The 26,100-nt window shown below is 38.2% G+C and overlaps 1 protein-coding gene across 4 annotated transcripts in view; it reads left to right on the plus strand.

Moving 5' to 3' along the window:
- The window catches only part of LOC149157807 (protein transport protein SEC16B homolog), a 45,942-nt gene extending 20,103 nt beyond the window's left edge, over positions 1-25,839 (plus strand). For 2 of the 4 annotated variants that reach the window (XM_089436021.1, XM_089436022.1), the window contains 9 exons: positions 19,309-19,485; positions 20,361-20,486; positions 20,571-20,708; positions 22,446-22,573; positions 22,681-22,792; positions 22,882-23,199; positions 23,382-23,555; positions 23,657-23,967; positions 24,301-25,839. In XM_089436021.1, the coding sequence (XP_089292147.1) occupies positions 19,309-19,485; positions 20,361-20,486; positions 20,571-20,708; positions 22,446-22,573; positions 22,681-22,792; positions 22,882-23,199; positions 23,382-23,555; positions 23,657-23,967; positions 24,301-25,045 (2,229 nt within the window). In that variant the 3' untranslated portion in view covers positions 25,046-25,839. The remainder of the gene's footprint in view (positions 1-19,308; positions 19,486-20,360; positions 20,487-20,570; positions 20,709-22,445; positions 22,574-22,680; positions 22,793-22,881; positions 23,200-23,381; positions 23,556-23,656; positions 23,968-24,300) is intronic. The other 2 variants (XM_089436024.1, XM_089436023.1) reach the window with 2 other exon arrangements.
- Positions 25,840-26,100: the final 261 nt, after the last annotated feature.

Consider the following 26,100-nt stretch of genomic DNA (forward strand, 5'->3'; position numbering starts at 1 on the left):
GCTTGAGCAGTGGAAAAGGGGGAACACACTTCCCTAAAACAAGCCAAAATAAGGCATTCTAGACCTAGGGTTTGAATAATAGCTTGGAAAAAGGGAACATCCCAAGGTCAAGTTGTAATTAAAAAGTTTCCAATAATGATCATTAGCAAGGTAAATGCACATGAAACCTTCAATAAGCCCTCAAGTTTAAGCTTTAACCAAACTAGGGTTTTATCCTTGGGTAAATAACTAGGGAAAGATAAATTATGGATGCAAATGGAAAGAATGGCCACCAAGGGGAATGATTTTAGGCAATCATTACAACCCTCGATGTTGAGACCCAAAATTCCTCTTCCTAGCCAATTCGCACTAACCCCTAGTTTGGTCGCTTGGCCTTAAGAGGGCCGAATTAGAGAAGAGAGAGAAAAGTGATTTCAATTTATGGATAAAATGTGACTTGATCATCAACATGACAAAGCTAGTGCCTAGTCCTTGGGTGGATGGAGTCTATGAATTCTCAAGATAAGCTATAACTTGTGAGGGAGTAAGGATGTTTGATGCCCTAACACAAACCCTAACTATTGCCTTTGTGAGGGATGAAGGTCACTTGGGAGAGCTAAAATCCAGATACACCAAGGGGATCATCATTCACATATCATACATGAGTAGTGCATACAATAATGAGACCTAGTTTCTATGTAATTGATTTTCAACAAATTAGGGTTCAATAGAAAAACCATCGATCACCAATTTGTTCCATAAAATTTTCAATAAACAAGCTCACTTACAAGACAATGTTCAAGAACAATCCTTTATTGATCCAAGACAACTTCTCCAAAGTCAAGTGAATAGCTCCAATGGACAAGAATAATCCATAGATTAGATCTTCACCAAGAAACAAGAGGTCGAAATCTCTCTAAGTAGAGCCAAAATAGTTCAAGAGATGATGATGAATTACAAATGATTTTCTCCTCTAATTATATGAGGAGGATGAGTTATAATTTTAGCCTAAAAGCCCCTAGCTCTAGAGTTAAGTTAAATCACAATAATACCTTGGGTTACAAGCCAACGCACTAGCATTAGACTAAAAGTAAAAAACAGGCCCACATGTGTGAGCCGTTAGCCCTCTAGTGTTGACATCATGGATGAGAAGAGCTTCAATTGCCAAGCGTTGAGGCTATTAAGTGCCAAATGTGATGTCTAAAAATCACAATTTGAGGGTTGGCCCTCAAACTTCCATCAATATCCCATTGTGTTTGCCATCCCCAAAATCCAATTGGGGCACCACAAAGGGGTCTCTTGGGTCTCCAACTGTGAAAAAGTGTGCATATTTTCTCCAACGCTGAGGGCTTTCCAAGTGTTACTAGCCCTCTCAAGTCTCTGAAGGTGAGACTATCCTCATCTGGGACTTGAATCAACTGCCATCCCTCATATGGTGCTAAGGCCAACCTGGGGGCATGCTGGGTCCAGGTGTATCATCTTGAAGAATCATCAAATGTAGTGCAAAGTGGCAGAATGTCCTGGGTGCAGGAGGTGCCCATGGTCATATGTGATGTGCTTCTACCGCTCGGAGACCCAAGGCTTGCAACACTTCACCTGTGCATGCCAATATACTTCTCTAATGGCCTAGTGACCTGTGGGTAAGGTGCCCAGGATGTGGGTTGCTGAACCACTTAACAATCACAACGTAAAGTCTAGTGAAAGCAACCAGTCATTGGGGACAATAATCATTATTGCATCTAAGTGAACCAAGCTTGAATGTAATGGGTTATTTAACACTTCAAATAAGGATTCCCTTCCAAAATCATTGCCTTGAGCTCACAATGGTGTTTGACCCAAGGCATTATCGTGATTTACTAGTGGAAGAGTTTGACTGGGCTTTCCCCTATAGAGGGATTTTAGCCCTTGCTGAGTGCCTACATTTGGTGTCGTTGATCTTCATGTTTTGATTTGATGGTTGCTTGATGACAAGAAGATAAAAGAAGAACATAAAGTTAATAAGGCTACATGAATATCACAAGTAATTATCAACATAAGAGAATCTTTTTTCCTTTTTGATTTTCTAACAACAATCTGGGGGGGGGTTGGGGGTGAATGGATGCCCCCTTTTTGAGAGGGGACAAAACACCCAAATGGGCCCCTTTTAGGAAACATGCTTCCCCACAATGGGGACATGTTTCCCCATATGTTTCCTAAAAGGGGAGGTGTAGTGTAATGTTTCCTAAGGCATCCCCTCCTACATGGAGTGTGGGAAGTGAGGGGGTCTTGTTGGAAAATGCAAAATGATTTGGTCTTCATTATTTGTACTTGTATGGATATATATTTCTTGTAAAAAGCAAACGGAAGAAAAATAAAATTATTATTATTATATTTCTAGTTAAGCATGTTCCTCATGCTTTTAGGGTTTATTAAGTCAAGAAGAAAATTTATCATGTGTTAAAGTCCCATTTGGACTATTTTGTATCAAAAGAAAAATATTATTTGAGTTTAAAAGAGTCGTTTTGACCCTCAAGACCAAGTTGGCCCTACCAAGAGAAGCCAGCCTAGAAGAGGCATAATTTGACCACATGGATGGCTATAAAAGGAAGAGACTTTGTCCTCATTTGCACACTCACACTCACAAGTTCAATCTCTGAACAACAAGAAGAAGAAAAGTAGCGAAATTCAGAGGAGAAAGAGCAAGAAATCATAGGAGAGTGAGAAAGCCAAAATTTCTTTTTTTTTTTTGCCCACATGTGCAAGAGTTTTGGGGTAATTCTGCAAGCTATAGGTCTGAACTCCAGATCCAAGTTGTAGGGCCGAAATTTTGAGTTTGACTAGATTTGTTGAAGTTTGACCAGTGTCGACTTTGACATGTTTGAGGAAGGTTCTAAAGGAGGGCTAACATGGGGCTTGTGGAAGTCTTGGTCTTGGTCTTTGGGTCTTGGATGCCTCACTTTGATATGATTCTATAAGAAGAGAAGTTGTGTGGGTTTTCCCCCTTGTGGGGTTTTGCATATCTTGAGTTGTTTGTGTTTTTGTGATCTTCATGCACTTTATCTTTTGGTAATTGCTTGATGAAGAAGATATAATAAAGTAATAAAGCCAATAAACTCTCACAACTAATTATCAAGTAAGACGAATCAATCCTAATCTACAAGTACATTGATTTCTCAACGGGTCCCCCACTCACCTTGGGGGATGCGTTCTTGCAAAACACTAGTTTTTCTCTAAGAGGAGGTCCTTATCAAGTCTTTAGCACATTCGCTCTAGTCCTTTCATAAAGCTTATCTAATTGAAGTAGGCTTCTAACAAGTCTTGTTGTTGGTGTTGGTTAGGGTCATATAACTCATGGTGAGCTTTTAGAGTGAGACAAGGGTTTTTCCCCAACTAGTAGATGCATTGACAATGCCACTTTTGTATCTTCAAGGTACTTGACCATGTTAAACTCCCCACAGATGAGGCAAGGGGCGTAGTTGTTAGAGGCATAGATGTTAACTTTACCTAATTAAGGGTTGTCCAAATTGAGCAGAATCCCAACAAGTCTTTGGGATGGGTCAAATCGTTAGCCAACAACGGTGTTGGTTGACTATGGATAGACCAAAATAGCAATGTTTCCTTTTCCCTTAGAATTAGTAGATCAAAAGTACCTATCCACCAACCAAAATACTAATAACACAATGCAAAGTAGGAACACTATAGTTTTGATTTCTTTCAAACCTTGAATATCTCTCCTACCCATAGTTGTCAACACCTAGGAGACAATGCATTTTTTGCAACGTAATTCAAGCCTTGAACATTTTGTGAGGTTACTTCCATTAAAAACTTGTGTCATTGTGCATCTTTGCCACATTATCTATGAGGTCCTAGAGACCAAGGAACCCATTAATTGTAAGTGATGAGTTCAAGCAAATATCAACATGAGTTGCTTGTCATGGTTGTTTCTAGTGGTCCTCATCAGGGACTACTTTGCTTACCTGTGGATTCAAGAATGGTTGCAAATAAGAGTCTCTTTTCCTACTAACTTCATGAATCATTGCATTGTCAGACATTTTTTTCATTAGCTTCGCCAATAATTGATTAGGTCTTGTTGTGGTTGTGGCCTTGGGGTTGACTGTTGAAGCCCTGGAACTATTTCTTCAGGGAGAGGGCTTTAGCTACATCATTCCCTTTATTTTTACAAAGAATTTCACTCCATTACCAATGTTTCAAAAAATTAGTATCAGGGTCAGAGTTGAATAAGGGTCCAAACAAACGTGAATAGGAACCTTGTTTGAACGAGTCAATGAGTTGAATTCTTAATTGAGTTACTAAAAAATACAAAAAATATGAAAGATTTAATTAAAATATGCATATTCATGTATGTCAATGTGAATCCAAACAATTAGACACCAAATATGCAAAGGTTGCTCATGTATATACCATGTAAAAATGGATATAGCAAAATGACACATAGTGTGATGTAGATGTCATGTCCCTTTTCCGAATGATCATAGTAGGGAAACGATTGATTTAGTTAGATTAAATTATGGTAAGGAGAACATGGGGACTTTATAAAGTCACATTATTATGTACTTACTTGCCCATGGTATTGGTATCCAAGAAATACTTACCCATGGTATTGGAATGGCCAAAGATTATAAAAGGGAGCTTAAGATCATTCTATGTTTGGATAACTAATCGATTGTTTACTTTGGCTCATGGAGCTTGCTTGAGGGTTTATAACCCCAAGCATGATGTTTTTCAGTGGAACAATTACCGACCCTAGTTTATTAAAAATAACTAGTCTTCGGTGGTAAAAGATTTCACCCTAGTTAGTCTTGAAGGAGGAATCACTTAGGTTTCTCATTAGGGCATTAACAAATTCATAGGAAAGGTCATTGTCAACCCTTAATATCTTCAACCATATGTGCCATCTTGTTGGTGTGTTAATACGTTCTGATGTATATTCAGATTCATATATGATATAGTAAGGTTGAGTTTGTTGCTTGTGCTTAGTTTCAAACAAGGGTTTCATGTTAAATTGTATGCAACATGTTTGATGAAATGTCCTTACATTAATAATTGGTAGAAATTCATTGGCAATGTCAATTTTCTATAAGTGCTAGTTAAAAATGTTTCGATGGTAATTGTAAAGATTATTGCAAAATTTGGTTTGGGACATTACATTGGTTTCTGAGTTGAGCATCCTGCGAACTTGAGGGTTTTAAAGGGAATTTTCAGTCTCTCATTGGTTCTGAAGTGTTCGTTGCAGTAGTTATTTTCCACCAAGAGGCCAAATTGCTTACGTAGGCTTGAAACACTAGTTGTACTGAGCTAGGGTTCATATTCATGATAATCCTAGATGAAGCTATAGCTTTTATCAGAAAAGAAAAAGGGAGGGTATTATACGCCATGTAATCCAACTGTTGGGCAAAGAAATATTTGTAGCCTTGTGTGAACCATTGGGTGAAGGAAGATCTTGTCAGAATTTAGGAGAAGCTGTCATCATGTGAGACACCCATTGTGGTCTGAATTATGAGATTGCCAAAAAAGTTATTATGAATATAGTCAGTGAGTGGGGTTGCATGTCGATTTTAGAGCATCACCAAAAGATTCACTGACTGGGGTTGCAAGTCGATTTCAAAACCTGTGGAAGACTTACCAAATAGTAATGTTTGTCGTTTGAGCTGCTGCTTGATAAAGCCAAGACACAAATTGTAGTTGCCGAACAAGGGTCGAATTTGTGTTGGCAAGGTTAAGTTTATTTTGCGAATTGGCGAGACAGGCTTGGCAAGTAATAATACCTGGGCCAAATTACTTCCGTGGCATCATGTTTCCTAGCTCGTTGTCTTTGTAGCAGTCAAGGGTTGTCAGACACCATTTTGTTTTCTCGATGAGTTTGAGCCCGATTGATGAGCACATGAATTCCCCACAACTTTGTTGCAAAAGTTAGGGTTTATTGCGAAGCTTTATTAGTAAATTGTGCGAAGGAGCCATTTATGGGAATTGGGCCAGCGAGATTATTGTGTGACAAATCTAATACATGCAATGAAGAAATGGAAGAGAGAGATGTAAGAATATTTCCAGACAACAGAAAGTTATCTGAGCGCAAGTGAGACTCCACAGGTGCAAACGAGAGTTCAATATCTCTCCGGTGAAATTGTTCTCATACAAATCAATACTGATCAAGTTTTTCAAGTCCCCCAAGCTCTCTGGAATAGAACCTTTTGAAAAATTCTTTAGGATATTCAGGTATTTCAGATATATCTTGGGTGATAATGTTCCACTCAGCGTTTTGCATCGCAAATCTAGTTTGACTTCATGGAGGGAGTCATCACATGTGACATATAACCAAGTGCAAGGGTCTTCTATGTCCTCTTCCTATCTTGCTAAAACATTATCTAGAACTTGTAAAGTGCTTCTCATTGCGATTAACACGTGCATCAATGTCCGGTTTCCATAGACAACGAAATCTCTAAGTGCAAACCTTGTGGCTTGAGCAATTGATATATTCCTAGTGGAGTGTGCTCGAGAGTTATTTCGCTACCGTTTGCAGATTTTGTGCTAGTGTGGATAACACGAGCGTTAGTTTATGGTCCTTTGGTGTGATATTTAGCAAGTACTCCAGAGCTTAGGCATGTGTTTCTAGCTTGTGATATTTTACGGTGATGAAGCCATGGGGGATGGGTATGTGTGTTTTCATCTCTCTGTTTCACTTTGGTTCATTTTGATTTCAATATAAGTGGAAAATTTATGGGCAAACAAGTATGTGAAATTTTTGATGTTGCTGTAGAGATCATATAATGGGTTTTCCAATTGATGATTGCAGGTTGCGAGTTCAGTCCCCTTGGTTCATAATTTTACAAAACCGTATGCATCTTTTATTGTCGAAATGAAAAATAATGGTACATTTGCGCCCTTTAAAGAAAACATGTCTTTTTTGGCCCTTCAGGAGGGAATTATGTAAAAAGATTTACGGGTGTCTGTTGCTTGCTGATTCGCTGGCCGGTTAGACAGAGTGATTTCATACATATGTGTGATATATGAACTAGTGAGAAATTTCTTTTAGCGGAGTGATTAATAATAAATATAGTGGTCTATACAAATAAAACAAAACTGCATTTGTTCTTGATGCACTCTAATAACAAATTATGACATCATCAATGTATTGGAATAACAAATTATTACATCAACAATCCATTGTTTGTTCCTCAGATAAGTTGTGACCACAAAGCCTAATAAACATCTTGTTCAGTCTTTGCCAACACAAAGTTGTAGTGAGGAATCAAATCATTGAATAAGATTAAGATGCCAATGTGGAATCACAACTTGTCACTAGACTTTGGACAACAGAGGTAATATAATATTATGCACATGGAACAAGGCTTGTAAATGTTTATGAATCCTGGTTCCTTTGCTCCAGGAACATTAATTTAGATACTTTGGTCTCACATTCTTGGTTGAAGGTATGAAGGTGGACACTACCAAGACGAAGGTGCGAATATTTGGAATGATGTCTCTGTTGTAATAAGAAACATAAATTTATTTATGATGAATGCAGTAATCCCAAGAAAAAATTATGTTATAAGTGTGCTATCTATCTAAAGGGTATATTATAGTTAGATGAGGTTTAACAATGGAAGGTAGATTATTTTTGACGTCAAGTTTCAATACCTTGATGGAGTTTTTGCAGCAACTTTTTAGAGTAGGAAATCAACTTGGACAATTGTCTCTATCCAAAGATGTCCTTCTTAGCTCATTGGAGGTGGTGACAAGGCAATTACAAATGGTGGGATAACCACCTTCTTAGTTGACTCTAGTAGCTATGGTTCTAGCAGTGACTAACTTGGGTGAGTACAAGGTATTGAGGCATAAAGATGGAGAGGAAAGCTTGTTGTTGCACATTGTTTGAATGGAGTTTTAAGGGTTACAACCAGTGTTGCACGAAGTAGTGACATTTTTTGGAAGCGTTTATATATATATTTCACACACAGATATATATATATATATATATATATATATATATATATATTATATTTTTTGCATTTATATTAAATAAGAACATCCAAATTACCTAATTAGTTGTAGAAGATATGAAAACATGCATATTTGTACGAAAATCAAGATAGATATGACATCCATTGTACATCAATGACTAATTATTCAAGTATCAACCATCTAGAATCTAGATTCCTCTCCTTTTGTCTAGCCTTTGCCTCTACTTCGATTCTCTAGGGATATTAGTCAACATTGCCTAATTTTGATCAAATGGCCTAATCCAAGCCTTATAATATGGTAGAGAAAGCTTAACATGCTTGACCAATGATTTGACTTGAGCGAAGGGTACATTTTTCGTAAGGCCATGACAAAGGAGTTCAATAATCAACACCATCAACACTAGGGTACATATAGGGCTTGGGGCTCTTGATTAAATGCCAATCCCATACCCCCATACATGACATAATCAAATGAAATGCCATAATCCCATTGATTCTAAAATCTTGAAAATTGTTAAGTTTGTTGAATTTTGAATGGGATATGAAATTCTATTTTCTCCATATAAAGTTTGATGAAGTTGGAACCACTCAAACATCTTGAATCATTTCATGGTAATTTTAAAAATTTATGTAGTAGGATGAAAATGAAAGATAAAGGAGAATGCCACTTTTACTTTAAGAAATTAATATTACCATTAGGGAGCATCTAGGGGCACCTTGGGAGTATTCGAGAAGCATAGTTCCTCGCATACCAGTTTGAAAATTTCAAAAACAAAGAAAAAAACGAAAAAATCCCCACAAAACCATGTCAATAGTTTTTGGAATCGTGGTGGAATTGCGATTCAGAATTGTCACGGTTCCAGAGGCCTATGAACCACAAAATTTTGGTGGAACCGCAACTTTGTTGGAGGATTGTTGGCGGATGCATTTGGGACGCAAATCTACCTCCAAATCTTGAGCGGGGGAGGGGATGGTTCTTGCAATATTGGTTATGGCTCATGGAATCCTTTATAAAGAGAATATAATGCTGGAAATATTACAGTTGATTGTGGATCAAATGGATAGTCCATCTTTTGGCAAGAAAGCCAAGTTTCTAAAATTATTGACAGAGGTAAGGTCATGTATTATTATGCTTGGCTATGGTTATCACGTTCTTGTTTTATATCTGTTTCATTGTTTCCTTGATACTATCGATAAAGACCATGGCAAATCCGTTCATGAGCACAACAGAACCATCATGGGTACAATTATCAATATTTGTGATGAAAGTGATGTTATTTTCCAGCCCATCATATCTTTATTATGAGGCTTATGGAAACAAAAGCAGGTCACTTCTAGGATTGCTTATAACTTGGTGCTGGATGTGGCCAAATAATGTGAAGGAAAGCTAAACCCTTGCTTGATGAAGAGTTGGTAGGGTTCAAACTAGAGGGAATGGATGAGCCTTGTGTGGAAATTCAATCTTATATGGCAACCATAGCACATGAGGGAGACAATTGTATCACTGCACCACTCTCTTTTACATGACCTTCCAATAATAGTCCTTAGGAATGAGCTCAAGAAAAGATTAAACGTCTTAAAGAAGGCCTTTAAGAGATGAAGGAGAGAACCAAGATGTTCAAGGATACCTTATTACAACTTAAGAATGAGCTTAAGTTCCTTGGAGTTAGGTGTGGCAAGACATTTGCCAATCTTACCCATATTGGGAAACAATTATAGTTTCTATCGAGGCTACAAAAGAAACCTACTTTGGAGCGATAGATTAGCACTTTTCAGTAGTGCATAAACAAGGCTTGCAGTGCCATGAATCCACATTTGCATAATGGGGAGGTGTGTCGGTATGAGGAAGGACGAGTCAACTCCTTCTGATTACTTTAATAGGAAGATCGGGATTACGAGATAGAACTTCAATATATGATCATTGAGTTCCAGTTGAAATCAAAGTGGGTTTATTAGGTTTTTTTTTGGGGGGGGGAGTTTTATCTATTTATTTTAAGTTTGATTTTCTTTGTTTTTTTGGTGGGTGGGCCAGGCAGTGTGAAACAAAATTAGTTTATTTAGTTGGTTTTATGGCTGAGCTAATCACTGAACCAATTTAAGGGTTGCTTCTTCGGAGATGGGGCAAATTGGTGATTCCTATTTTGGTATGGTCAATTTTTAAAACACTAGTTTAGAGTCTAGACACCTTCAACCACATCTGTTGCTCAGGGAGGTTTGGAGGTAGCAAGGATTTGGGTGGGAGAGGTCGCTTATGGGTTGGTTTGGGTCATAAGCAGATAATCATGGATATGATGCTTCACTTTGACAACAAAAGATTGTGCTAGGCAAATTTATGTTTGGACTAGTTGGTGATGGATCTAGTTACCAATATTGGTAGGTACAAATCCCTTGAGGTCCTTGGACAAGTTAATCCTTATGCAAACTATGCATTGAGGTCAGGGTGAGAAAATTGATTTTGCTTATGGTAGATAAGTTATGCTCTATGGCTGAACAGAAGAATTACATTAGGAGGCTTGGTAAATTCACCTAGTTGGGTAATTTTTTTCCTTGAAAAGTCATGGTTCCAGTGGGAAAAAATAATGTGGGGTTTTTTTTATAGATACAAGGGCCTCAAAGCATGTTTTCATAGAAAAGAGTCGGGCATTAAATTGACATTGGAAGAAACCCTTGGTTAGATTGTGGGTATGGGCGCAGTGCTAGCCTTGTGGCTCTCACACTTGAATATAATTATGGATGATTGCTTTTAGGGGGGCACCCTCCTGGCATGGTAACCTAGTATGGAGTCAGCCTTGAACAAATTAGATAACTAAAATACTTTAAATCTGAAAATTAAATATCACATGCGTCACTAGTGACTAGCTTGTGATACACCTTCGAAACAGTTTTTTGGGGGGACTTCAACACCATCCATGCTCTGTAGATGGTAGCATTATCAAGATTCAAAAATGACAATGGCCTTTCAGGTGAGGCCACAATGTCTCCCATTATGACAAAAAAGCTGTGGGTAGACACACCATTTAGGTTGCATTTAATGCGATAAGAGTCAAGACTGCACAAGTTCACTACTACAACACCATTGATTGCAATCCCTCAAGTCATACCTCCTCTCAAAAATCAAATATTTTAGTTTACAATTGATTATTATAGGGCCACTTCTTTGAGTCTTTAAGCATCTTCTGTTATTGTCCCTTCAAGAAGAAGGTGAGCTTCTTGTTGTTTGAGCATAGTCAATTGTTGAATTCTTTAAGTGCCTTTTGTTGTTGCCCCTTCCAAAAAAGGTGAGATTCTTGTTGTTTCCCTTAAAATTTTTATTAAATGGCCATGTGACATGAGGAAAGCCATTAACAAATCTCTTGTAGAGGTTAGCAAGGCCGAGGAATGCTACAGAACTCCATAAGGTCTTATGGAGGATGCTAGACTTTGATGACCCATATCTTCTTTGGGTTAACATGTGCACTTGTGTTCTTTGTGAATCTTCTCAGTGGAGAACAAACATTTTACAAGGTGGGCTTGGTGTTTGTGCCATTCGAATGTTTATAAAACTTATCAAAGGTGTTCCGGTGTTTTATCTAGGTGCAAATGTAAACCAAAACAGGGCTGTAGGGGAGCACCTTTTCCCCCCGAATTCGCTCACGTAGCTCACGCACTTAAAAAAAAAATTTCAGTCACTACTTTTTTGGGAGCGAAAGCGAGAGCGATCGCTTCTGTAGCGAATTTTTAAATTGTGGAGTGGTACGGGGGCGATCACTCCCGACTGTTGCTGCTTGCAAAAAAGCGCTCCTTGCAAAAAGAGAGGCGCGCATGATTTTCGGTGGTGGATGGAGGGGAGGAGCCAAAAGAAATTAAAGGCCTCCTCCCCTCCCACAATGCATCATTTTCATGATTGAGAGAGCAAGAGAGGGATTTTGGAGCTTGGGATTGAAGGCACCATTGGAGCGCCAAGGAGGTAGGGTCTAATTCCATTCTTTTTATTTTTCCATGAAGCATTTGTGTTTTTTATATGTTCATTGTTGAATGAAAGATATTCTCTTCTCTCTTTCCCATTCCCATTCCCCCATTTTATTGTAAGCAAGAAACTATAACTCCACCAAACATGATGGGTATATGGCTTGGCATTCTCGTGTTGGTTCATTTTTCTTTTATGATGGTGTTGGGGAGCGGGAGGAATGATGAAGATGATGAAGAAGTGGCTAGTTGTGGATTAGGAAACCTTGGAGAAGAGTACCAAGAGGAAGAGGAAGAGGAGGAGGAGGATGATGAGAGTGGAGATGATGATGGCAAGAAAGCCAAAGTTAACCAATCCCCCTTGTGGAAATATGTTACTAGGATTTCAGGAGGGAAGGGGGTGGAGCCGCTAAATTTACATGCTGCCATTGCACAATCACTTTCACAGGTTCATATGCCTGTGCCAAAAAGCATCTTTGTTTGAAAATGGCATGGGATGGAAATAAGCAAATAGGATTCAAAACTTGTGGAAGGTGTCAACACAAGAAAGGGCCAAATACACAAGGGAAGAGGAGGAAGCCCAATACAAATCTAAAAGATCAAAGGGTGACTTTGAACATGACACCACCAGCCCACAATCACACAGACTAAAAACTCCAACATCCACCCATGCTAGTGGATACAACACATGCACAAACATCCCTTTAAGGTGTTGAACCATATCAAATTTCCTTGATCAAGGGTGTAGGGATGATGTGGATGCAAGATTTTTCCTTTTTCTCTATGCTTGTGGGATACCATTCAATGTTCTTCGCTCACCTTATTGACATGAAATGGTTGGTGCCATCAATGATCCCCCTAAAGGATACAAGAGCCCTGGGTATGACAAAGCTAGAATTATGGGACTTGATCATAAAAAAGCCAAAATAATGCATGCTTTGGGTAAATTGACAAATTCTTGGAATGACTATGGAGTATCCATTGTATCTGATGGCTGGACAAATTTAAAAGGCAAACCATTGATAAGTGTTCTTGGTGTGTTTGCTACTGGCGCAATTTTCCTTCCAACACATGATTACCTCAGAAAAGTTCAAGATTGCCATCAACATTGTAGAACCATTACTTCAAACAATTGAAAATATTGGGCCATATAATGTCATCAAAGTCATCAATGATAATGCTTCTAATTGTAAGGCAACAGGAGCAATCATTGAGGATAAATACCCCAACATATTTTGGTCTAGTTGTTTGGTTCACACAATGAACCTTTTGATGCATGATATTATTAAGATCAAGGAACCTCAATACAGATGGATTGGTGGTTTGTACAAGAAAGGTAAGAGAATGATAAAATTTATTACCAACCATAGCAATACCCATGGGCTTTTAGTCACTCAAGGTTGGAGCTATTGAAGCTTGGGAAGACTCGATTTTCTAGCATAACCTCACCTTCAGGCGCCTTTTGAAGTTAAGAGAGCCATTGGCTAGCATGGTATCAAGTCAACATTGGCAGGTATTAAAGGACAAGGATCCAACCGCACTTGACAGGGAAGGTTTTGAAGAGGTGGAGACCACTCTTGATGGTCTGTTTTGGGCACGCGTGAGGGATGTTTTGCAATACACCAAGCCCATTTATAATATGATTCTTTTTTAGATATAGATGCACCAGTGATTGGGAAGGTGTATGAGCAGAGGGATAACATGTTGGGGCAAAAAAATATATATATTTTTAGCCAAAAGATCCCAACTTGTATGATCATATTTACAATTTTTTGTGTGCGTGGTGGGATAAACTTAATGTTTCACTACATGCCTTGGCATATATTCTTATGCCAAAATACTACTCTCCATCTTGGCTACGAAAACCTGCAACTAGGGGTGGGGTTAAGACCGAACCCCATACAGATCTAGAGGTACAAAATGGGTATATGACAACATTAGACAAACTAGTCCCTGACTGGGAGTTGTGTGTTAGAGGTGTTGGAGCACTTACAACTTCATCCATAATGTGAGAAGAAAATGTCTCAATGAAAATTGGGCAGAAAGCTTGGTTTTTGTGCACTACAACTTGAGGTTGTTGACACATTATTGTGAGCGGGATTGTGTTGAGACTATCATATACGACTTGGGACAACAACCCAGAGGAAGATAATTTGGAGGATGGAGCTATACATTTAGAAGAATTGGAAGCAAAACTTTTGATTGGTGATGATCAAGCAGTAGCAACAACAACAACCATGCCAACCCCATCGTCCAGCAGTAGTGCTAGAGTTCCACAAGCTTTGTTGCTGCCACCTCCATCTACAGCCTCACATGGAGGTCATGTGCCTTCTGGTTCTGGTTTTGGACATGGTTGTCCGACAATGCGGGAGGAGACTCCCAATAGATCACGAGCGTCTCCGAAATTAGACATTTCTCGTGGTAAGAGCCAGAGGAAGCGGTAGATTATAGTTTTACTTGTCTTTTCTAGTTTCTAGTGGTTTTTATCACTGTTGACTCTTTCATATTTATTATAATATTTTTTGTAAACAATATATGACAATTTAAGTTTGAAGTTTGAAGTTGGCAATTATAACTCATTGCTACTGAGTTATGAAAATGATGCTACGTGAAAGTTGAAACATTTCATTTCATGTTAGATATTCTTTGTTATAGTTTGGTTACTTGGTAATGGTAATGGTTAGAAGTACAACTTTAGTGATCAATGATGACAAATGTTATATATTGAATTTTGAAAGTTTGAAGCTTTAAGATTTGATGAATCACGAGACTCTATATATTTGTATGTTACTAACTTGTGGACATGTGGTTGATGAAGATTATAACTTCTAGATAATTGATGTTATATGGTTTAATCCATGTTTTTATGTTTTTAATATCTAATTCATCATTCTACATGCTTTTGTTGACATATATGCATCAAAATATATAAAAATATATATTATATAAAAATTTGCTCCCGAACTGGGATCTTTTGAAAATGTTGCTTCCTGCGCCTGCTTCTGCTCCTGCTTCTGCTCCCACTCCCAAGCAGCCCTGAACCAAAATGTGATCAAGTTATACTGCCACAAAGTTAATTGTGAACAGCTGGAGGATGTTCATCAAATGCATGAATGTTGCAAGTGTGTTGGCCAAGCCAGAAGACCTAAGCCTCTTACATAGATTTTCTTTTGTGTTGATTGCTGTAATACACCAAATTTATTCCCTAGTAAATAATGTGACCAAGAATACATCTATGTTATACTTCTTTGGTGTGACTTGAATAAATGGGGGTGCATTAGTGAAGGCCTAGTTATTTGGAATTATTGCATAAAGATACCCTATGATGTAATGTTATACTAAAGGAGGAAAAGGGCTCCACTTCCATTCATTGTTTTCACCCTTTGGGGTTTTGAGAAGAGCTCTGCTTCTTGTTGTAGCATTTGTGGGAGGGTAAGCTTTAGATTCTATCCATGGCATATGGGATATTATATCCTGTCGTTCTTGTGGAAGATGAATACTCAGGAATGTAAGCTAGGCAATTTGCTGGCATAATAGGTGTTACTATTGATCTCTGTTGTAGCAGTAATGAGCAGAGAAGACTTGTAACTCTGATCTGGTTTGGGGTGATAGATAGGTTTGGATATTGTGGAGAGAAATGTCCTTTTGTGAATTGACTGAGCTGTGATTGCTCTATGCCTTGGTTGGATCTAATAGGGTTCTTGGCTTAGAATAGTCTTGCCTGATCTAGCATGGCTAGCAAATTTTTTGAGATTGATAGTTACATATTGTGCCCAAAAATTTCTTTGGGGTTGGGTTTGGGAGATGCCATTGGCACACATTGGCACTCAGCCTGGGGGTGGCATCTGCTAGATGTGGGTCTATTTTTGGGTAGTAAATTCTTCCCTGACAATTGTTGCAGATCTTCAAGATAATATTTTTGTGATTTGTGATGTTGATTATTTTGGTTTGTGAGCTCTATGTTTTTCCCAAGGAAAACCCTGTGAGGAAATAAAAGGGATGCTTCCCCACATTTGTCGATTCCTTAGTAAAGCTGTTGGTATAGAATAGCATGCCTTGCCCTAGGGGACTTCAACCTGGCACATTCTGGGACAGAATGCGAGCTTTATTTATGAATCTATGAATGATAAATTCATGCACCAGCAATTGTTGGTTTAGACCTTAAAGATTATTATTGCATTGTTGAGTATTTGGTTTATGAGCTTTATTTCCGATGTTATTTATTGTTCATAGATCCATGCATGTTACATCTAGATCTGTAGGGTTTAATAATCTTTGCTGTGTTAAGTAAATAGTTAGCAGATCCACAGCTGTTCTATGATTTCTGCTTCTGCTGCTGAAAAATATTTAATGGAAGAGTTTGTAAGAGGAAAAATCCAGATATGGCTCCCTATTTCCATGGAAATGCAACGTGTGCATTACAAAGTTCTATTAGTTCTGGATGAGGCCAGGTGCACAAACTTGGTGACTTTGACAGCATAGAAACACCCCTCATGACATATTTCCCAAAAAAGAAGAGTGCTATTAGAGTTTTGGGTTGAGCTCTGCAGCTTTGAGTATGGGCTGATCCAAGTGGGAAAAGTTGCTTGAAAAAGCTTTGCATACATAATGGAGATCAAATCCGGTTCCATCAAATAATGGAAGAAGATCAAGCTGTTGTGATGATAAATTGGTCTATTTGTGGAATCTGGATATCGATGGGAGGAATTAGTTTTCTGACCTGAAATTGTGTCAGTTGCAATTTAGAGCTTCAAAACTGCAGGGCACAAGCTGTCGCAGTTGAAAAATTGACCAGTTGTGGAGCAGACTGACAGTTTGGGAAAAAGAGCTATTGGGAATTGACATTTAAGGGAAACGTTTTGAATTTCTGATATGAAGTTTCTGTTGAGTGAAAAATGGCCTAGGCCCATGAGTTTTGGTATTTGTAGAAAGGGCATGTTAGGAAGTCGCCCAAAATTAAAAGGCCAAGGTTACCAACAGTGAAATTCGGTAAAAGGGGCATATGGAAAGACACTGGAAATTAAAAAAACCAAGGTTCCTGATATGAAACTAAATTAACCTTGGGCTGAAATACAAAATCATCAACAGTGAAATTCGGTAAAAGGGGCATATGGAAAGACACTGAAAATTAAAAAAACCAAGGTTCCTGATATGAAACTAAATTAACTAAGTGACAAGACATTTGGATATCAGGAAGTTGACACGTTTGAACTTTGAAAGCCATTCTTGAGGTAAAAAGTTATGTTTTTGTTGTGGAAAATTGCCAACTAAAGTGAGATTAATTGTCTATCATGTGCCAGTTTATGTACAAAAGAAAAAATTAACTGGGTAGCAGTGGGTTTACTTAGTGATCAGAGAAAATATCCCATGCAGACTGGAGAGAACTGAAAACCTTCCGAGCAATTTTCAGAAGGCAATAGTGATCCTGATGACCAAAAAGCCGACCCCAGAAGAGCATAAGAAGATTTAGAGTGGTGTTTCCATATGAAATGAAAAAGTGAGTTCACAACCTTAAAAGTTGCAAAACTTAGGCAACTTGAAAATAGGAATGTCAACTGTTAAGCATGAATACCATTTGAAATAGGAATGTCAACTGTTAAGCATGAATACCATTTGAAATAGGACATTGGGATATCAGGAAGTTGACACGTTTGAACTTTGAAAGTCATTCTTGATGTAAAAAGTTATGTTCTTGTTGTGGAAAATCGTCAACTAAAGTGAGATCCTGATGACCAAAAAGCCGACCCCAGAAGGGCATAAGAAGATTTAGAGTGGTGTTTCCATACGAAATGAAAAAGTGAGTTCACAACCTTAAAAGTTGCAAAATTTAGGCAACTTGAAAATAGAAATGTCAACTGTTAGGCATGAATACCATTTGAAATAGGACATTGAACTCTTTTCACGGCTACTTCAAGTTTTCTTGTAGTTAGCAAGGATATAGAGATATTTGTAGAACAAGAAGGCACCGTGATAATTCTTCAAGAGTTTTAGAGCTCGCAGATCCAGAACTGAAGTGGCTAACTTTGGGAGGCCATATAAGCTATCCCAGAAGTCCATTCTGGGATTTCTTGTCAAAAAGCATTTCCAAAAGAGAACATCTCTGTAGTTCTCCTGTTCAGACCTGTCACAAGTTGGGACATTGAATCAAACCATGTTAGTCTCGACACAACTTTTGCACATTGGAAGTTCAAAACCAGTAAGTTGCCGACTTTCAAAGGCCATAAAAGATTACAGAAGCATCCAATTTCTATAAACCTGGGCTAATTAGAAAGCAGATCAGGACAAGACATCTGTATGGTCAGTTATCTGAAAATTTTCTAGAGAAACATGTGCAGGTATTTTGTGGATAAAATTGTTTCTCACGGCAATTAACCATCAAATTTCAAAGCCTTAGTTAGAAATATTAACAGTTCGTAATTAAGGAATCATTCAATGTGGTCAGTGTAGCTGGGTGATTGTAATACGGAAAAAATACTGTTGACAGTTTATCATCTTTTGAAGTAATGAGGGGGCCCTTGTGATAATGAACAGTTGTGCAGAAAAATTAAAGCAATGCAATCTTGCAATGCTTGGATTATTGATATGTGTTCAAGCTTAGAAATAAGCTGTACGTGATAATGCAGCCTTGCAATGCTTGGATATTGATCTGCGTTCAAGCTTAGAAATAAGTTGTGCATGATAGGAATTCAAGCCTATTTGGTGTTTGCTAAGTGAATAGGTATTTAATAATTTTTGGCCATGGGCTTTTACTAGTCAGCAGGTGAAGAATGGTGTGCAGGTGGAGAAACTAATTGAACTAAGCGAGGTGCATTTTGCAGCCTAGTATGAATGAGATGTGTAACGGCCATGTCTAGCACTGAGGTGACACATGACATAAGTTAGCATAATATAATATTTAAAAAATTAAAATTTAACAGTCCATGTGCCCAATACAGATGAGATATGTAACAGCTGTCCTTATAAATAAAAATTTACTTAAAAAGCTGTGATGTAGAAAGAAAATCAAGAAAATAATGCTAAGCATTAAATAACACACACACACATGCCAACATATATCCATCTTAAGTCCAGACATTTTAAGCACCAGATATTTGCATCTAAATTTCTTTTTGATTGCACCAAGTACTTGATAAATCTGTGGTTAAGATGGATCCATGCTGCTATACATGTGCAAAGCAAGCATTTCAATTTTCAATGTCAACATTGTGCTTGTTGAGATATTGTTTTCTGGTTAGATGGCTTAACTTGATCTGTAGATTTTAGGAAAAGATCAAGGGCCATGCACAGTTGCATAATTTGTTTCCAGTTGGGAATTGTTTGTATTTCACTGTTGATGATTTTGGTCTTTGTTCTGTAGAGGATGCATTTTGCTTTTAAGCTGCTAGCATTTTGATGGTTTCCTAATTTATTTATGTTCTCTCTGCAGTTTTATGTTGATACTGTGACACAAATGGCACAACAGCAGTTTCTGCCTGGGTCACCTCTTCGAACATTGTGTCTTCTTCTAGCAGGACAGCCAGCGGAAGTTTTTTCTACAAACAAACTGGCATCTTCTACTTATTCATATTCTGGCTCAGTTAATGGGATGCAGCAATCTGACCAGGTGTGTACTTGCGTGTGGAAGTTGCAATTTCCTTTTCTTCTAGATGTAGATATCTAAGAGTTCAGGTTTTCTACTATTTACCATCAATGACAAACAATCCAGATCTAACCTGTTAAAATAAAGGTTGGATGGAGCTGACATTTTTATGTTGTTTGACTATTCTTTTGTGATCAGTCTTATTGACCAATTACACTTTGTTCATGATTCTTTTGCTCATTAGTTGTCAGCTCATATATTGGTTTTGTTTAAAGTCACCAGACTTGACTGCATGCAAGACCCATTTTGGCTAAAGAGTCATAGTTGACTCGTGACTTGTAAAAATCCTGGGGTTGACCGAGGAAAGACTTGTCAAATAGGAAAATATAAAATACACCATTGACTTGTAAAAATCCTGGGGTTGACCGAGGAAAGACTTGTCAAATAGGAAAATATAAAATACACCATTTCTACGCACACTTTCGTGTCCACACACATATTGCATGACCCAAGTGAAACGTGAATCAGCTGAGTTGAAAATTCGATCCTTATTGGGATCTAAGCCTGCCAGGTTAAATCTGAGTCTGGTTGACTTAAACCAGAGTCTGGCCCGTTTGGGCTGGTTCCTGTTGGACCAATCCTGATTTTGATTTTGACCATGGTTTCATTCAATTCAGATCAAATACACCAGGCTGTACAGTTATAGTCATTTAAACTCCAGAAACTTTACTAAATACTCATGTTTATTGTTTCCTTCCACAGGTGATTTATTTTCCTTTATGCATTGCCCTTTTAATCAGCATCTATTCTCTCTGGTCTTACTAGAACTGGAAATTTTAAGAGAGATCATAATTTTTTGAAGCTTGTTGGCATAATCCTACTATAGTTTGTATATACAGGACTGTATGAGTGGGATGCTTAATGACTGGCAAGAGAATCTGGCGATAATTACTGCAAACAGGACAAAAGGGGATGAGCGTGTGATTGTGCATCTTGGGGATTGTCTATGGAAGGAAAGAGGCGAGGTCAGTGGCTTTCAATGTTGCAATTGGTGTTTAACAATCTTATTGATTACAATGGAGTTAAGTAGTATATTGCGGTTTCTGAAGCAGGTTGCTGCTGCACATACCTGTTACCTGGTTGCGGAAGCAAGTTTTGAGTATTTTTCAGATACTGCAAGGTTGTGTCTAATCGGTGCAGACCATTTGAAGTATCCACGGACGTATGCTAGTCCAGAGGCTATACAGGTGACTATTAAGCTATTTGGCTTTGATGCTCTTTATGAATTTTAAGTGGAGAAACCTGTTGGGTGAGTAAACATATTTGCAGGTAGGTCTATATTCAAGGCTGTAAACATGAGAGATTTTAAGAACGATCTCAATATTGACTGTGATGTCTGAAAGGAAATTATGTCAATGTCCACAAATGATCAAAATAGGTCAATTGGATGTCAAAGGAAAGCAAGTAATGGCAGCAATAATAAATATTGCCTAACCAACCAATCTAAACTAAGAGCATATAAGAGACACCATAACAAGGGAACCCAAAATGGGTAGGCTTTATTTTGGCTAGCACCAGAGTTTTGTTGATTGCATGGAGAGTAGCGAGGTTTGTCTACAGCTAATGTAGATGTGTCATATCTGTAACATTAATAAAGTAGATTGAAAAAAAATGAATTATATAGCCAGCCATAATAAAAAACCTTGATTAAATGGACTATAACAATTGTAAAGCTCTGGCATAGATCCATCTTAATCCTGGATCTTTTAAACCTCGAGAGCAGTACATCTCTATTTCATTTGATCCGAAGTTGCACCAAACGAGGAAACGGGTACAAGTTTCCAAAATGGGTACGTGTACGAACGTGACCCCCCCAAATTTTGGAAACGGGGAAACACAATATATATATATATATATATTAGGATATTTAAGAAATATGTGCAATCATAAAGCATATATGATACATTCTAATTTATTACATCATGATTAAATTTTCAATTGTCATTGCATAAACTATAAGTCTCTAAATTTACATCCTCCTACATAGTCGAACGATCTTAGTGCTCTTAGTGCTCTTGATTGGGAGTCTCCTCCTACATAGTCGAACGATCTTAGTGCTCTTGATTAAATACAAGTTCCATACCCTAGTATCCTACGTGCTCTTGATTATTGGGAGTCTCCCCTGCATAGAGGGCTTGCTTCTATTGATTAAATACAAGTTCCATACCATAGTACATGACAAAATCCAATGGAAACATTGCAATCCCCCCAATCCTGAAATCCTGAAAAACAGATAAGTCTGTTGGATTTTGAGTGAGATATAAAATTCTACTTTCTCCATATGAAATCCAATGAGGGCGAAACTACTCTCAAACATCCAGAGTCATTTCATGGTAATGTTAAAAATTTAAGTAAAATGATGAAAAAGTGTCTTTTACTTTAAGAATTTATCATTACCATAAACTGCATATCAACACTAGGGCCGTAGGCTTGAACATTAGGCCGCCCCACTCAAAAAAATTCTCTTTTTTATAACTTGAGAGGTATCTAGAAGCATCCAGAAGATATTTTAGTTGCCCAATAAAAAATTAGAAGCAAAAAAATTAAAAAAAAATACAAGAAAAAGTCAAGTTAGAAGAGGAAACTCTGTCGTACAGCCTGGAAACTCTTTTCCGACTGTACTGGCCATGTTTCCTCCTCGAGAAACGGGCCAGTACAGCCGGAAACACATTTCTATGCCGTACGGTACGAGTTTCCTCGTTTTCGTTTTGTTTCCGGCCGGAAAAGGACCCTTCCCCAACGTTTCCTGCAACTTAGATTTGATCCCTTGCGGTGCTTACTAGATCTGCAGTTAAGATTGATCTGTGCTGGTGATTATATTAAAGCAGATGATAGTCGTGAATGACTATCTAGACTGTCTTGAATGACCTTGTATTATAGTTTATTCCTTACTTTCATGTGATATTTGATTTGGCATTGTGCAGAGGACAGAGTTGTACGAGTATGCAAAAGTCCTTGGAAACCCACAGTATATTTTATTGTCTTTTCAACCATATAAGCTAATATATGCCAGCATGCTGGCTGAAATTGGAAAAGTTTCCGACGCACTGAGGTAAATTGCTTGACAATACATGTGATTTCTGTTTTTATTTGTCCTGTTAATGTTAGTAAGCTTTTATTCTCTTTACCAAGTTTTCATCAATTACTTGGTGACATTAGGTATTGTCAAGCTGTTTCAAAAATTCTGAAGAATGCTGGGCGTGCCCCTGAAGTTGAGGCATGCAGAGAATTTGCTTCTTCCCTGGAGGATCGTATACGTGTTCATACACAGGTCCGTTCTCCTGTGGGAAATGTTGGATTATTATTTAAGAGCTATGTAGGTCTCAGCTTTAACCTTGTTAAGTTGATGTATCCATACAGGGAGGATATAGCTCAAACCTTGCTCCTTCAAAGTTAATGGGCAGGTTCTTGACTACCATTGATAGGTCCATTCACCGAATTATTGGTGCCCCTCCACCTCCAATGACATCTGATTCACAGAGTGGCCTTCAAATCAGTGATTTAGCTTCATATTCAAGTGCATCAAAAGTGGCAAATGCTTCTCATCCTCCAAATGCAACACCACTAATGCCATCTGTATCAATGGAGCCATTAAGTGAATGGGCAGCTAACAATGGAAAAACTGTTATGCAGACTAGAAGTGTTTCAGAGCCAGACTTCAGTAGAAGTCCAAAAGAGGTATTTCCTCCTCTTCTTACCTTAAATTTGTTTGTTCCTTCCAAGGACGATTTCTTATCTCTCTGATAGGTGAGAAAGTAAGCATTCGGATAGGATCAAGAGCTTTTAGGTTTGATTTTACACAGCCTTGGTAAATGTAACGATTATATGAAGATATCAAGAAACTTATTGTATTTGGACAGAATCAATCGAGCTTTGGACAGAATCAATCAAACTTTAATTCAAAGGGAGAGTCCAACGCGTCTAAAGCTAATAGCAAAATAACAGCTTCTAGTGGACAAAGTCGCTTTGGTCGCTTTGGTTCTCAAATTTTTCAGAAGGCAGTGGGTCTCATTGCTAAAACTCATAATAATGAGGTTAGTCTGAAATTTATTTTTATGGATAGGAATTGCCACTTAGAAATTCTATATAGGTGCTCATGGAAAACTCTATATTATTTATTGTGTCTTGTACACAGGCCAAATTGGGAGACAAAAATAAGTTCTATTATGATGAGAAACTCAAGCGTTGGGTTGAAGAAGGGGCAGCACCACCAGCTGAAGAAGCAGTATTATCGGCCCCTCCTATCAGTGCTGCATTCATTACGAATGCTCAGACCCCAGAATCAAGCTATAACATAGGCAGTGCTCTTAATGCTCAAACAATTCATAATGAAGGAGCTGAAATTAGAAGCCTCTTGTCATCGGAGAAGGCTTCAGGAATGCCCCCAGTTCCACCAAGTGTGAACCAGTTTTCTGCTCGTGGTCGTCTCCATGGCGTTCGTTCAAGGTCTGATGTCTGTTGTGCTTTATGTTATAACTTATATTAGATTAGGAATGATACTTATCCTTGAAATGCATGGTTAAACTAATGACAAATTTGGACATACAAAGTTTGGCATAGTGTTTATTTCAAATGTCCTAGAGAAATTTAAGTAGATAGCTTTCTTAGATTATATGTTCCTTCTCTTGTTTTTCTTCATCTCTATTATTTGACGCTTTGAGTGACATTTCCTTATCCATAATTATCTGCACAATGTATATGGAAATTCAAGATATTTATTGCAATGAGATTAATGCTCTATTTATAATAATGCATTGTTACCATGCTTTTTGCTCATAGATATGTTGACACGTTCAATAAAGGTGGAGGGTCTACACCAACGAAGTCATTCCAAGCGCCAGTTATTCCTGCAGCTGGACCTGTAGGATTACCTTCAAAAGCCAATTTTTTTATCCCCAATCCCGCAGCTTCTTTTGATTCAAACTCTAATGAAGTAGCTGGGATTTCTGATGAAAATGGATTGGGAGCAACATGCACCTCTGCAACCGAAGATTCTTCAGGTGTCCCAACTGTTTCCCGTCAGGAACCTGGATCAGCGGAGACATTGCCTAGAGGTGTTGGATCCATGCATCGGTATTCAAGTGCAGACAATGTGACACAGTTCGCTGAAAATAGAGTGGGTCATGCTGAAAATGGAAGTGTGATGCTTTCTTCACACTCGAGGGCTGCTTCATGGAGTGGTGGATATCCAGATTCAATCAAACAATCTGAGGAACCCGAAGCTCTCAGAACACCAGAGGGAAATAAACTTTCAAGGTTTTCAAACATGCCAGGAAGGGTCCCTGGTTACTTTTCTAATCCTACAAAATTAGATGCAGAGAGGCCAGGATCTGGTGGGTTTGTGCATGCATCCTTGCCTTCGCCGCCACCTATTGAGCCTCCACATTCTACCATGGTATTCAAACAATCGTTAGTTGCTGATGGAGGAAACACAAACAACATATATAAGCAAATGAGTCATGGTTTACAAAGTGGCATTCCGGCTGATAGTTTTGGAGATGATCTTCAAGAAGTGGAACTCTAACCAGTACCACAGTATGTGCGAATGCAATCACTGTGAATGTTTATTATAGACTGCACGTTTGACTCGAAGCAGTGATTAGGTGGTTTATCTTGCAGCAATTACATTATATTGTACTTTACATCAGATGCAATGAGCCAAAGCTAAATCAGGGAATCTGCAATTGGAATTTCCCATATTTGATCTTTGCTGATTTCATTGTCGTGGTTGGGTTAACTCTCGAGGGATTATCGGGTTAACTCGTCATAATATACTATTCCAGATTCACTATATGTAGAATTTGTTAACTCTCAGCGATGAGGGGTGATTCTGTGGGGTGCACGAGGTTCTTGTGCTCCATAAATTCATGATGTGCTTTTGAAAAGGCGACTCTGTAAATGTACATGCTGGAGAGGCTACACGTCTCCAATGTATCTATTTTAGTCGGTATGACGACGTTCTGCAAAAGGAACTTGGGGCCATATCCCTGAAGGATGCACTCAAGACTCTATTTGGCACCACTTAAGACAACTAAATCTGCAATTCTATTCTTTATGTTCAGTTTAATCAAATGGCATGCTGATAATAGCTTTTGGTTGTCCATCGATGCAGTTCTTTGATCGGGAACTACACTTATGTGATGATTACTTTTACAAGTATGGCATTTCTAAAGGCTAGCAAATGCTATCGAGCCTCTTGCCACTGTATGCAACTCTGCGATTGGATTGTTGATTGGCCATAAACAATCGTTATTTTGGGTGTTGGTTCTGTTCTTCCAATGCCCTGAAAGTGATAATATTTCATGTCAGTTCTTTGTATGCAAATAGCTTAATTGGTTGCTCGAGTCAGTTTGGCCATTTAGTCAATTACACTAGCAAAAATGTAGGTCACTTCCGTGACCGGGATGCGGTATGGTGTATGGTGTTTCTCCAGAGGCAACATTGAGAAAACCCATTGAGCATACCTTGAATTGAATGCAGCTTACGCCACCTTACATCAAGGTTTGGGGATAGGGGGACATGGGACAAAGATATAAAAAATTAAGGAAGTTCAAACCACGATAATTTTTTTAAAGAAAT

Source organism: Pinus tabuliformis, chromosome 5_2 (genome assembly GCF_031772625.1).
Source record: "Pinus tabuliformis cultivar Carrire ecotype Pingquan chromosome 5_2, CPIR1, whole genome shotgun sequence".
NCBI classification, from domain to species: domain Eukaryota; kingdom Viridiplantae; phylum Streptophyta; class Pinopsida; order Pinales; family Pinaceae; genus Pinus; species Pinus tabuliformis.